A 13,100-nucleotide genomic window follows, 5' to 3' on the forward strand; every position below is an offset into this window, starting at 1 on the left:
AAGTGGCAGCATTTTTAGGTGAGTTCCTTCCACTTATTTTTTTCCATTCTGATCCAATCTTGATGTTATGTTTTTTGGAATGTACACAGTGGTGATCTTCTGCCTGATCATGTGAACAAACTAATAAGCTGAAAAGATCCAGACTACCAGAGGCCCCAAAAGCACTGTGTTCAATGAGCTAATTATTGTTTTCTAATTTGATTTATTACCCGCCCCTCACCCTAAGGGTTACAGCCATTTAGAATATAACATTAAAAGCAGCTGAAAACCAATTACAATCACAAAAGGAGGATGGGTCTGACTTTTACAAAATTAAACAACAGGAACACAAGGAGGATGTAAATGCAGCTAACTTTAATTAAAAGTTTAATTACTCTTGGTCCCTTCCAACTTACAATTCTATGATCTGATGAAATAGGCATGATTCGGGAAACATTTGACATTGCCCCCCCCCCAAATAATATCAAAGATTATGAGTCCACACAGAAGAGTGAAGACTATACCTTTCGGTGCTCAAGCCCCCCAAAATTCAACCTCTCTAATTTTTGGTGAAACATTTGAGAACACAAGAGTCCGCTGGATCAGACCAGTGGCCTATCTAGCATCCTTCTCTCATAGTGGCCAACCAGATACTTTTGCTGGTAGGGGACATGAGCTGCAAACTGCAGGGCACCAGGCAGGCAAAAAAATACCGCTCTGTTGACTAGGGGAGGACAGGTGGCTAGGTGCTTGTCTAGTTAAAGGACAGGCAATGTGTTGCCCTCCAGATGTTGCTGAACTCCAACTCCCATTAGCCCCAGTGAACATGGTCAATGGCCAGACATGATAGGAGTTATAGTCTAGAAACATCTGGAGAACCATAGGCCCCCCTCCCTAGTTCACCACCCTGGTACCCTCTACCACAAGAGCATGCTGGGTGTGAGTTTTGGTCCAAAACTTCGGGAAGATGCCAGGTTCAGTGAGGCTGACTTAGAAACTTCAACTTGTTGGACAGTTCCAGGTGTTGATTTTGCACAGTGCTAATTCCGTTTTTGCTTACAGAAGACCCGACAACAGAGCAGCCACAATCCTGGGTAGCTCACTAAGCTAAGCCCCGGCCCCTGCCCATAAGTTCTTGGCATCGCCAGAGGTGTTTTTGATCAACAGGAATATAGGCAGATTAAACACCAGAGACTTAAAATGTTTTCATGTTGTTATTTTTCCGTCACTGATACATTTTTTATTTGCAATGAGGTTTTGTTCGTCTTAAATATAGGAATGGCTCTAAAATCTCTTGCTGTAATGCAGTTGCCACAACTGTTGTGCAAGATCCATTTAATGTAGTTAGATGCACATTTAGAGTTCTCCACAGTTTCTCCTTCATAGACTTCACAGCTTTGAAGGTAGCTTGTGCAACTAATCTTTCCTTCCACCTTCTGCCCCACCCCCCAAAAATGCCTCCAGAGTGTTGGGAAGGGGTCTTGAATAGCGTTGGAGGAGAAATTTGATTCAATGTGTATTTTTAAAAATCACTTTTTCCAAAACAATATGCAAACTGAAACACAGACCCCCTTTGAAATTCATACTTATCAGAATTTTGTGGTGCAGTTCTGCAACCAATCTTTACAAAAATGCATATATTAGGGGGAGGTTTGCATAGAGATGTAGATATTAGTGAAAACAGCATTTTTAAAAGCACCACATTTGGGGAAATTACTCGCAACAATGTGTACATTAATCAAAACCTCACCTAAATATATGTTTGGGGAAAATCTACAGTAAAATGCTTGTGAAATTTCATGAGAATCTAAAAAGACCAAACACAAGTCATTTCAAAATGTGAAGAACTGAATTAAGGATGGGTAAAATGAGAAAGGGACCCAGGTGGCGCTGTGGTTAAACCACTGAGCCTAGGGCTTGCTGATCAGAAGGTTGGCGGTTCGAATCCCTGTGACGGGGTGAGCTCCCGTTGCTCGGTCCCAGCTCCTGCCAACCTAGCAGTTCGAAAGCACGTCAAAATGCAAGTAGATAAATAGGAACTGCTACAGCGGGAAGGTAAACGGCGTTTCCATGTGCTGCTCTGGTTTGCCAGAAGCAGCTTTGTCATGCTGGCCACATGACCTGGAAGCTATACGCCGGCTCCCTCGGCCAATAACGCGAGATGAGCGCGCAACCCCAGAGTCGGTCACGACTGGACCTAATGGTCAGGGGTCCCTTTACCTTTTAAAATGAGAAACAGAGAGAACCAAAATGGACAGATCCTTCCTTTCCCAGTCCTGAGCAGAATGGACTCTCACACAAAACTGCAGTGGACCGAGAGAAGGAAACCTTGCATCAATACAGCTTGACACCATGCAGGTCCCCATTACTCAATTCTGCATGAGTGTGACACTGTTAAGGGATTCTGTGACTCTCTGGAGAGACTTCGCAGGGATACAGGGAGCATTAGGGAGCCAGGCTGGTGGTTGGCAGGCTAGACTGGGTTTACAATCTGCCTTCTGCTTACATAGCCGTTAGATGCAACCCAGGATGTATAAATTTTTATCCTGAGAATCTTTAAGTCATATATCTCTCACCTACCCAGCTGACCTTGTCGCCAAGACTTTCTTACATAAGAATGCAAAGTTTCAGCAGCATGAAAGTCCACTGATTTTTTGCCTTAGGGTTTTACATCCAGTTACCACGAACAAAAACAAATCGAGGCAGCTGATGGCAGTTACGCTCAAGCAGATTTCATTGACAGAATTCAGTCGCTTGTCATCTGCATGCTGAATGAAATAAATCCGGAAAAAGTGACTAGGGAGGAAGCAAAACATTAAGATCCCTATGAAGAACAAGCTTTTCAGCTGCGCCTGAAACTCTTGATGTAACCAAAGGGACCCTGAAAGGGTTTTCACCACCTTTCGAATCATGAACACTTGTAAGCCCAAGACGGTGCAAATTATTGCAACCATTACGGCAATTATAATGTAGTTGACTGCTTTCACTGGGTCACTGTGGAACTCCTGGTGAAATTCAAAACACGTTACATTTGCATAAACCCCCGTTTTCCCATACCAGCACAACATTACTGGCACCACAATAACAATGGCCAGAATCCACACAGCTATGCTGGTTGCCACAGCATGCAAATTCCTATAGAATTCCACTTTGTCTTTCCACTGAAAGAAGATGAGGCACCTGATGACCAAGAAAATCATATAGAACAGGAAAGTGAGGTACATGTGGAAGTGTATCATTCCGCTCACAACTTTGCAAAAGGGTGTGCCAAAGATCCATTCTTGGGTGGCGTAGTAATACAGGCGAAACGGCACAGTCACAAGGAAGAGGCTGTGGATTACCACTAAGTTTATGATTGCTGTTGTAGTCACGGATAATGCATTCATTTTCAGTAGCAAAAAGGACATTTTGATGACTCCACACACACCTCCGATAAACACCGTCGTGTATATTGTGATCAAGGCGATGTGAGCGGAATCTATTGAGTTGAAGCTCAGTTGAGGCTCTGGCGTTGAGCTTGGAAGGAACTCTTTCCGTCGATCCATGCTTCTAGAATCTTCTATTATCACAGCCTGTTTGGGAGTGGGGAAACAGAAGGAGAGAAAGAAACCAATTTCATTAAAGTTTCCAAGGCACATGTTGGAACTAGAATCTTTTGGACAAAGTACTAGAGATAACACTTTATGCTACCTGAGGTATGGTTGAACATGAAAGCAACCAGAACACAAACTGTGATCTTTTGACACTCACATGAAAAAAAGAATAATCCCTTTCTTCTGTTTAAATGCAGGCTTACTTGAGATAAGTCATGAAGAAATTTATCTCTATGCATGCTTCCTCATGGAAAGAACATCCCTCTGTGAGATGAAATTTTTGCATGACACTGATTCAATAAAATAAAGAGACCTCATCATGGGCATCAATGAATACATGAAGTTTTCAAAATGGGCAATTATTATTTTATGAATAGAGCTCACCCCATTACACACTCTGCTTAAGCTAGAATTTTGAAAGTTTTACCCTAAACACAGGGACGCGGGTGGCGCTGTGGGTTAAACCACAGAGCCTAGGGCTTGCCAATCAGAAGGTTGGCGGTTCGAATCCCCGTGACGGGGTGAGCTCCCATTGCTCGGTCCCTGCTCCTGCCAACCTAGCAGTTCGAAAGCACGTCAAAGTACAAGTAGATAAATAGGTACCGCTACAGCGGGAAGGTAAACGGCATTTCCGTGTGCTGCTCTGGTTCGCCAGAAGCGGCTTGTCATGCTGGCCACATGACCTGGAAGCTGTACGCCGGCCAATAATGCGAGATGAGCACCGCAACCCCAGAGTTGGCCAACCTTCTGATCAGCAAGCCCTATGCTCTGTGGTTTAACCCACATAAACCATTTATCCTAAAGACACCACAGCCTCTGCTGTGCCTCATTTCCAAAAGGAAATACAGACCCTGCGTGAGCGCCTAGAACCCATGGAATCTCGCACCTCTTGGAGATTGGGGTCGTGTACAACAATATCGTTCCAGACTAGGGTGCTCCCCCACCTTTGTTAAATAATAATCAGAACACCACAGGGCAGAAGCTGCCCACACCAGATGCCAGTGCAGATCAATGCTCTTTGGCAGTGCATCAGCAACTACCTAAGCAGCAAGAGATGTGATTTTTGTATTTAGCATCTCTGAATAGCACTGAAATAGTTACAGGTGCGTAGAAGGTGCTCAATTGTACTTATAGTTGGTTTATTAATAGCTTTGGGACTACCCCCCTTAATGGGGGTAGAAGAGTTAAGTGGTGCTTTAAAGCCTGCCAATGTATTTATCGAGAATAAAGCCTACTTTTTCAGACGCAAGCAGTGAAATCTCAGCTGGCAGGATATACATTAACTGTGCCTGCATTCAGGCGTTCCTCTTTAATCATGAGCTCCCAACAATTCTTTAAAATGAAAGCACAGATTTACAGGACTTTAATTGAATCAGAGAGGCCAGATCTTGCCCAACAATTCCTTGATAGTTACTAAGGTGAAAGTGATTGAAATGAACAGTGTGCTTCCCCCCCCCCTACAAAGGAAGTTAACAAGACTCTTGGCAGTGTGAGCACACATGCATTTTGGAGGCCTGTCACCATCCTGCCCTTTCGTATAAACTGGCATTCTAAATTGACACGGAGCCTTGACCGCAGAGACCCAGGGCAGACTGGATCATCTGTGCTTAATGCCAGCTCACATGATCTGGGGTTTTTTTTTTTGATAATTTCAGAAGGGAGGTTTATTTTTAACAGCTGCACATTTCTAACTAGTTGTCACGAGCCTAATATTATCTCTTCTGATTTTTGCTGGCTCATATCTATCAAATATTATTAGATTCTCACCAGACAATGCTTTTCATCAAGCATCTGGTTACAGCAGTTGGTGTTATCATGCTCTTATATATATAAGATTCTGATCTGATCATAATGACACAATCATTCAGGAAAGTGTGAATGGCAGGTATAAAAATTTGCTGTTGCTAAGGATACCATTAGAACACTTGCGGGGAACTAAGCAAGTCTGACTTTGCTTGCTCTTCCTTGACTATAAACCGTGTGTGTGTGTGTGTGTGTGTGTGTGTGTGTGTGTGAGAGAGAGAGAGAGAGAGAGAGAGAGAGAGAGAGAGAGAGAGAGAGAGAGAGAGAGAGGTGGGGTTCGCTGTGTACACATGACTAGTTTAATTCAATGCAGTTTATGGCTCTTTATCTCAATTTGGATGAAAGCTGGGGGGGGGACGCATCAAAACAATATTTTATAAGAAACAAAAGGATAGATATTAAAATATAGATATGAATTGTGGCTAATGCCTTGTGTGCACTGCTTCTCAAATCAATGGTGGGAACACACTGAATGCGGAGTCAAAGGGAGCATCTGAACAGCCAGAGAGAGTGTAGGACTATCCTTCCATTGGGTTGAATCCAGTCTTAGTTTGTTGAAATAAGTTCAAATTTAAATAAATGGGACTTTACTCATGACTAATGTTCTACATTAATTCCCACAGACCCTCCAAGTGTCCCTATTTTCCAGGGACGTGCCTAATTTAGAGAAGGCATCCTGATTTCTGATTTGATCTCGGAATGTCCCACTTTTCCGTAGGATGTCCCTTTTTTTCATTGGGGAAATGTTGGAGGGCATGGAGTTATCCGACCCCTGAGCCATCTGAAGGCAATCCTGTATAGGGAAGCTTTTTTAAAATGTTTAATGTTTTATTATGTTTTTTTATATGTTGGAAACCACCCAGTGTGGGGTACAAATAGTAAAATTATCATTATGGAATGAGATGTCCCCAGTGCTTTTTTCTGGTGGTGGTGGGGAACGCAGGGATATGCATACCCCTAAACATTTTGTGAATCTAAGTTTGGCCTCATTGAGGGGCAGTATTTCAATATGAGTATGGAAATGAGAGTACCCCTAAACATTTTTTAAGAAAAAAAAGCACTAGGCACAACACTGGTAAGCCATGATGTAATCTGCATCTTAATATTACTGTTTCAATTATACTTCATAAAAGGTAAAGGTACCCCTGACCATTAGGTCCAGTCATGGATGACTCTGGGGTTGCGGCGTTCATCTCACTCTATAGGCCGAGGGAGCCAGTGTTTGTCCGCAGACAGTTTCTGGGTCATGTTGCCAGCATGACTAAGCCGCTTCTGGTGAACCAGAGCAGCGCATGGAAACGCCGTTTACCTTCCCGCTGGAGTGGTACCTATTTATCTATTTGCACTTTGACGTGCTTTTGAACTGCTAGGTTGGCAGGAGCTGAGACTGAACAACGGGAGCTTGTTCCTGTTTCAATTATACTTCATAGTCAAATGCAAAATGTTCTCATTTTTTATTCTGTTGTATACTGGACACTCTTATTCTTTTGAACTGAAAGTGAAATACCATACAGAAATGGTTGAAAAATTCTTAGTGCAATCTTACACTGCTGAACTGGATTCAGTTTCAAGATACTAATTTAGCAAAGACTAGAGAAGTGACTAGAGACTAGCGACTAGCAAAGACTAGAGAAGAACGGGACCCAGGTGGCGCTGTGGGTTAAACCACTGAGCCTAGGGTTTGCTGATCAGAAGGTCGGCGGTTTGAATCCCTGTGACGGGGTGAGCTCCCGTTGCTTGGTCCCAGCTCCTGCCAACCTAGCAGTTCGAAAGCACGTCAAAATGCAAGTAGATAAATAGGAACCGCTACAGCGGGAAGGTAAACGGTGTTTCCATGTGCTGCTCTGGTTTGCCAGAAGCGGCTTTGTCATGCTGGCCACATGACCTGGAAGCTGTACGCTGGCTCCCTTGGCCAATAATGCGAGATGAGCGCGTAACCCCAGAGTCGGTCACGACTGGACCTATTGGTCAGGGGTCCCTTTACCTTTACCTTTAGAGAAGTCTTTATTTTCATCAGAGAAATGTTGGGTATGTTCCCATGGTATCTTAGACTGGACTCAACCCTGAAGAAGGAGTTTTGTTCTGAAAAACATGGAGACAACAATTATCTTCCTTAGAAAAGCACCAGAGCTTGCCTCCTCCTTGTCTGACTCATGGTGGTGCTTCTTCTCCTCTCCCTGCGCACAGACCCTCCCACTAGGCCACAAGGCGCTCTCGGTGGGACATGCACCTTCTCGCCTTACGGACTGTGCTCCTCAACTGGCATGCCCCAACACTGTGGCAGTTCTGCCGCTTGCCTGCATCATTTGCCAAGTGTTTTTTTTGTACTTCTGCTGCTCTTAGGGCTCCCCTGGACAATGCTAATACATCTCTCTTGTTCTCGGTGGTGCTGTTTTAGCCACAATCCTGCTAGCGCTCACCACCTGAGTTCGCTAATAGGAGGAGGATTGTAAAACGTAAGGGGGTGGAAGGATTGCAGAACAGCAATTGCATTCTTTCTTTTTTATGGGCAAAAGTATTTAATTCTGGGGGGGGGGGAGGGCACAGCACTGAACAAGCACATCCAAGATCACTCCACTGACTTCTGAATCTTGAGACAATAGGATGTTTATGGCTAGGCTCGAGTATTTCCTGCATTCTGAAGCTGATTTTGTCAACAAGGGTGTGTATGGATGGGGAAAAAATCTGTATCTCTCTCAGTTCCCCTTTTTAGTAAAGCATTCTCAGCCCAGAATTCTCAGTGCATGCTATCTGCTGAACAGGAAGGGAGGTTTAAGTCCCGTTACCCTAGATAAAAGTCTGTGTTTGTGGGTTGGGTGAAGTCAAGGAAAATACCATTTATCTGTTAGATTACCCTACATAATCAATACAGCAGGTATGTAATATCCTTCACACAACCACCTGCCTGTTATTACAAGGATGGCAAAACTGGAAGCAAAAAAAAAAAGTTTATAAAAGTTAATGGGATGCCATGCATACTGTTTTATATCAAATATTCTTCTTAAACTGTGGTGCCCAGAATTGGACACAGTATGGTCTGGCTAAGGCAGAATAGAGTGGTACTATTACTTCCCTTGATCTGGACACTATACTTCTGTTGATGCAGCCTAGAAGAGCATTAGCTTTTTTTTTTTTACTCATGTTGGTCCACCAAGACCGATAGATCCTTTTCACATGTGCTGCTAGTAAGCCAGGTGTCCCCATCCTATATTTGTGCATCTGGTTCTTCCTGCCTAAGTGCAGAACCTCTCATTTGTCCCTATTGAAATTCATTTTGTTGGCTTGCGCCCAGTTCTCCAATCTGTTGAGGCCATTTTGAATACTGATTCTGTCTTCTCCAGCATTAGCTACTCAAAGAGTACTCAATAATGAGTACTCTTTGGGTTCGGTCAACCACCTACAAATCCACCTAACCATTACCTCATTCAACCCACATTTTACCAGCTTCCTTGCGAGAATATCATGGGGGACTTTGGCAAAAGCCTTGCTGAAATCAAGATATACTATGTCCACAGCATTTCCCTGATCCACAAGTTTGTAATTCTATAAAAAGAAAGAAGAAATCAGATTGGTCTGACATGACTTATTTTTGAGAAACCCATGCTGGGTCTTAGTAATCACAATATCCTTTTCTAAATGCTCACAGACTGACTGTTGAATTACCTGTTCTAGGAACTTCCCTGGTATCAATGTCAAGCTCACTGGTTGGTTTTCTTTTTTCCCCTTTTGAAGATGGGGAAGACAACATTTGCTTGCCTCCAGTCCGTAGGGACCTCAGCTGTTCTCCAACAAATCTCAAAGATAATAGACAAAGGCTCTGAAATTACATCCACAAGCTCCTTTAGTACCCTTGGGTGCAGCTCATCAGGCCCTGGAGATCTGAATACATTTAAAATAGCTAGGTGTTCCCTTACTACCTCTTTTCCTATCTTGGGCTGCAGCTCCCTCCTTGCATCATTTATTCTGTTATCACCAGGTTGGGCATCGCTTTCCTTTTGGGTGAAGACAGAGGCAAAATAGGTGTTGAGAAGACCTGCCTTTTCAATGTCACCCAATAGCATTTCTCTCTGTTCCCCACGCAGAGGTCCTACCACTTGCTTGTTTTTCCTCTTACTTTGGACATAGTCGAAGAAACCTTTATTATTATTTCTAACCTCTCTTGCAAGCCTGAGCTCATTCTGAGCTTTAGCCAGCCTGACTTTCCCCCTGCAACTGTTGGCTACTTGTGTATTTTCCTCCTCTGTGATTTCCCCTTTCTTCCATTTCTTATACATGCCTTTCTTAACTCTCAGCTCATCTGCAACCTCCTTATGCAGCCACACCGGTTTCCTTAGATGCCTCCCGCTTTTCTTTCTTGTTGTATTGTCTGCATTTGGGCCTTCAATATTTCTCCTTTTAGAAACTCCCATCTTGGACTCCCTTCACATTGAGTATTTCTGACCATAGGAACGTACCCAGTAGCTCCTTCAGCTTTTTGAAATTGGCCTTCTTAAAGTCCAGAGTGCAGGTCCTGCTACACTCAGTTTTCCCTTGCCTCTGTATTCTGAAACCAAGGAGAACATGATCACTTCCTCCTAAGTTTCTGAGCACTTCTTGCACATTTTATGCTGAAACAAACATACTACCCCCCCCCGGCCCCCGGTTGTTGTTTTTATATCTGAGAAAGCAAGCTACACTGTCCTTGTTTAATATATTTGCAAGTGCTTACCTGGTTCTCATAATTCTGAAAAAATCCGGCTTTGTTAAGGAAAGTGAAAAATTATCCGGCAAATGAAAGCTCAAGTGCTGTGACCAAGTGCTCTTGTTGCTGCTGTATCTAAACTGTTAGAAGAACCACAAAACCACAAAGCGCTTACGCCCACAGTGTGGGTCTGATCTTACAGTCTGTTGATAAAAATGTCCACTTGAATGTTTCATATTTGCAAAAACACTCCAAGACACCACCAAAACCCAGGTGACCTGGACAAACACTGTGCATTCAGAGTGCCTATAGTCTTATAAGACTAGCAAGCAGGGATGTTCAGCAAATATTATATTATTATGCATTACTTTTATTTATTTTGTATTTATACCCCACCTTTTCTTCAAAGGAGAAAAAGGTGCACGTTTCTCCCCCTCCTCATGTAATCATAGCTGCCAAGTCTCCCGTATTCCCCGGGAAACCCCCGTTTTTTCCAGCTGTCCCCAGCCGAAAAAAAGGGATTTTTTTGTTTTTCCCCGGTTTATTCTGGCGCGGCGGCCATTTTGGAACTGGGCGGAGCATGCTCAGAAGCGACTTTTGATGCTGCTCTGCCCAGTTCCAAAATGGCTGCAGCGCGACTTCTGGTGCGGTGGCCATATTGGAACTGGGCACAGCAGCATCCAAAGTCACTTCTGAGCATGCTCCGCCCAGTTCCAAAATGGCGGCAGCGCTACTTCCGGTATGCTACTTCCGGTCCGGTCCCTTATTTTTCAGAGAGGAACTTGGCACGTATGTGTAATCCCTGCAACAACCCTGTGAGGTAGGATAGGCTAAGAGACAACCCAGTGAGCTTCCTGGCTGAGTGGGGTTTTGCACCCTGCTTGCTCAGGCCCTCGTCTCACACTAACCCAGTCATACCCACTGGCTGAATAATATTACAATATTGCATCAAGGGCTTGTCTGCACCAGAGCAAAATCTGGACCCTCATCCCAATATTGTCCAGGACCTTCCCCCTTTAAATGCATTTTTTTAAAAATTAAAAAAGTTCCTGACTGTTTCACTTTCCAAAGATTAAAAAAAACACCTCACATTTAAAGGGGAGAAAGATGCAGGCCAGCACTGAGATGGGGAGGACATTCTATTGACACCCATTCATTGGTGGGGACACAAGCCAGGGCAAATCCACATTTTGCTCCAGCATGGACAAGCCCATAGACTGCTTCTCTACATTTCAGCTCTCTGTTGGTGTTCCCAAGAAATACATCCTTCCATACATGTTGGTGATGTCACCATTCCACAGCCTCTCCATGGAAGTTATTTGCAGGCCTGGCAGAAGACTCAAGGGACCATCCTTTATCACGCACAAAAAGGGTCGGGTACCCCACCCATTTTTCACTTCAAGTAGCACCCCTTTTATCAGAAGTCCCACCCTTCCATATAAATTTTATATCAAGATAGATAGATAGATAGATAGATAGATAGATAGATAGATAGATAGAGTGGTACCTCTACTTATGAATTTAATGCGTTCCGAACACACATTTGTAAGTCGAAAAAATTTGTAAGTCGAATCCCATAGGAATGCATTGGGAGAAAAAAATTGTAAGTCGAAGCAACCCTATCTAAAAATTCGTAAGTAGAAAAAATCCTATCTAAACCGCATCCAAGATGGTGGACTGAGCTCCATTTGTAAGTAGAAAAATTCGTAAGTAGAGTTATTTGTAAGTAGAGGTACCACTGTAGATAGATAGATAGATAGATAGATAGATAGATAGATAGATAGATAGATAGTGTTAGTTACAGGTAGGTAGCCGTGTTGGTCTGCCGTCGAGAGAAAATAAAAATAATATAGAAAAATTGCTTCCAGTAGCACCTTAGAGGCCAACTAAGTTTGTCATTGGTATGAGCTTTCATGTGCATGCACACTTCTTCAGATACCAAGAAGAAGTATATGAAGTATCTGAAGAAGTGTGCATGCACACGGAAGCTCATACCAACGACAATAGAATTTTTCTATTTTATTTTTATAGATAGATAGAGTTTGTTTAAGGGTATTGTGTCACATATGTATGTGACTGTCTCATTGCTCTCAGTCTGAGGGTGTAGGTTTCTAGCCTATGGTGTGGGCACAAATCCTAAACATTGTTCCTCTTTATATCTCACCCCTTGGGTGTATGGAGGGCTCTGCTGCAGGTGTAGCCTAGTGTTTGAAACTATCCACTGCGCCTGGGCATTTTGAAGCTCTCCGCCAGTAGAAATAATATTGTGGATGGCCCACCACCCACACCCAAAGGCACGAAGGACACCTTGACCAATAGGAGCAAACATGGAGGGGTCTTCCCCACCCACCCACCAACTCAATGAGCTTATTGGAAGATAGGCATGCTGCCTCTGAGCCAGGGCACATGAGAGCATCCATGGTCACTTGTCTTAAGCTGCTGACTATGGTATCCTGTACTGACTCTAAGCCTATGCAGGTTTTGGATACTGTTCCTCCAGATGGTGCCCTAGTTCCTGCAGCATCAGAAGAGGAGTGCACTGCTGAAGACCTACAAGAAATCTATTTAGGTGTATGTGCCGTATTTCTTCTGACAAATTCAGGTTCTTCTACCCAATGATGTTAGACCCCTTGCTGCAAATTGGATTGCTCCTGGTATGTTCAATAAATCTTGGGGTTCATCCGTGCAGAAACCCCAAATGACTTTTGTTCCAATTCAGCAGTAAAGAACAGATTTTCCCATGGAAAACAGCAGGACAAAAAAAAACTTCTCAGACCTGTGCCAAGAAATCATGGGGCAAACAGAAGTGTAAATGAGCCCTACACTAACCCTGAGAGAATCTGTGCACTCTCTGAGTACAGGCCTCCAAACAGCCCAGTTTCTAGTTCTGTAGATAGTGTTGCAGAAACAGGTTCCTCAGTGAGGAAGGAGAAGTATTTCATGAGCCAGTGACCCTGATATCTGAGGAAGAGCCTGTCGGTGAAGAAATGTCCCCAGAGATGTCCCAAGGACAGTATCGCAATCGATGTCCACAGAGTGATGAC

General features: G+C 43.6%; 1 protein-coding gene across 4 annotated transcripts; it reads right to left on the reverse strand.

Annotated features, from left to right (window-relative positions):
* Positions 1-332: 332 nt before the first annotated feature.
* On the reverse strand, positions 333-10,186 carry GPR141 (G protein-coupled receptor 141). 4 transcript variants are annotated; one of them, XM_088653942.1, is made up of 3 exons: positions 10,084-10,185; positions 9,039-9,169; positions 333-3,551 (listed from the first exon to the last, which is right to left on the reverse strand). In XM_088653942.1, the coding sequence occupies exon 3, from the start codon at positions 3,522-3,524 to the stop codon at positions 2,607-2,609; it is 918 nt and encodes a 305-aa protein (XP_088510068.1). In that variant the 5' UTR covers positions 3,525-3,551; positions 9,039-9,169; positions 10,084-10,185; the 3' UTR covers positions 333-2,606. The 4 variants fall into 4 exon arrangements, with proteins under 4 accessions (XP_088510068.1, XP_034985622.1, XP_034985621.1 ...); XM_035129731.3 differs by having other exon boundaries at positions 9,039-9,192; XM_035129730.3 differs by lacking the exon at positions 9,039-9,169 and having other exon boundaries at positions 10,084-10,186.
* Positions 10,187-13,100: the final 2,914 nt, after the last annotated feature.

The sequence above is a fragment of the Zootoca vivipara genome, chromosome 11 (genome assembly GCF_965207765.1).
Source record: "Zootoca vivipara chromosome 11, rZooViv2.hap1.1, whole genome shotgun sequence".
Classification (NCBI taxonomy): domain Eukaryota; kingdom Metazoa; phylum Chordata; class Lepidosauria; order Squamata; family Lacertidae; genus Zootoca; species Zootoca vivipara.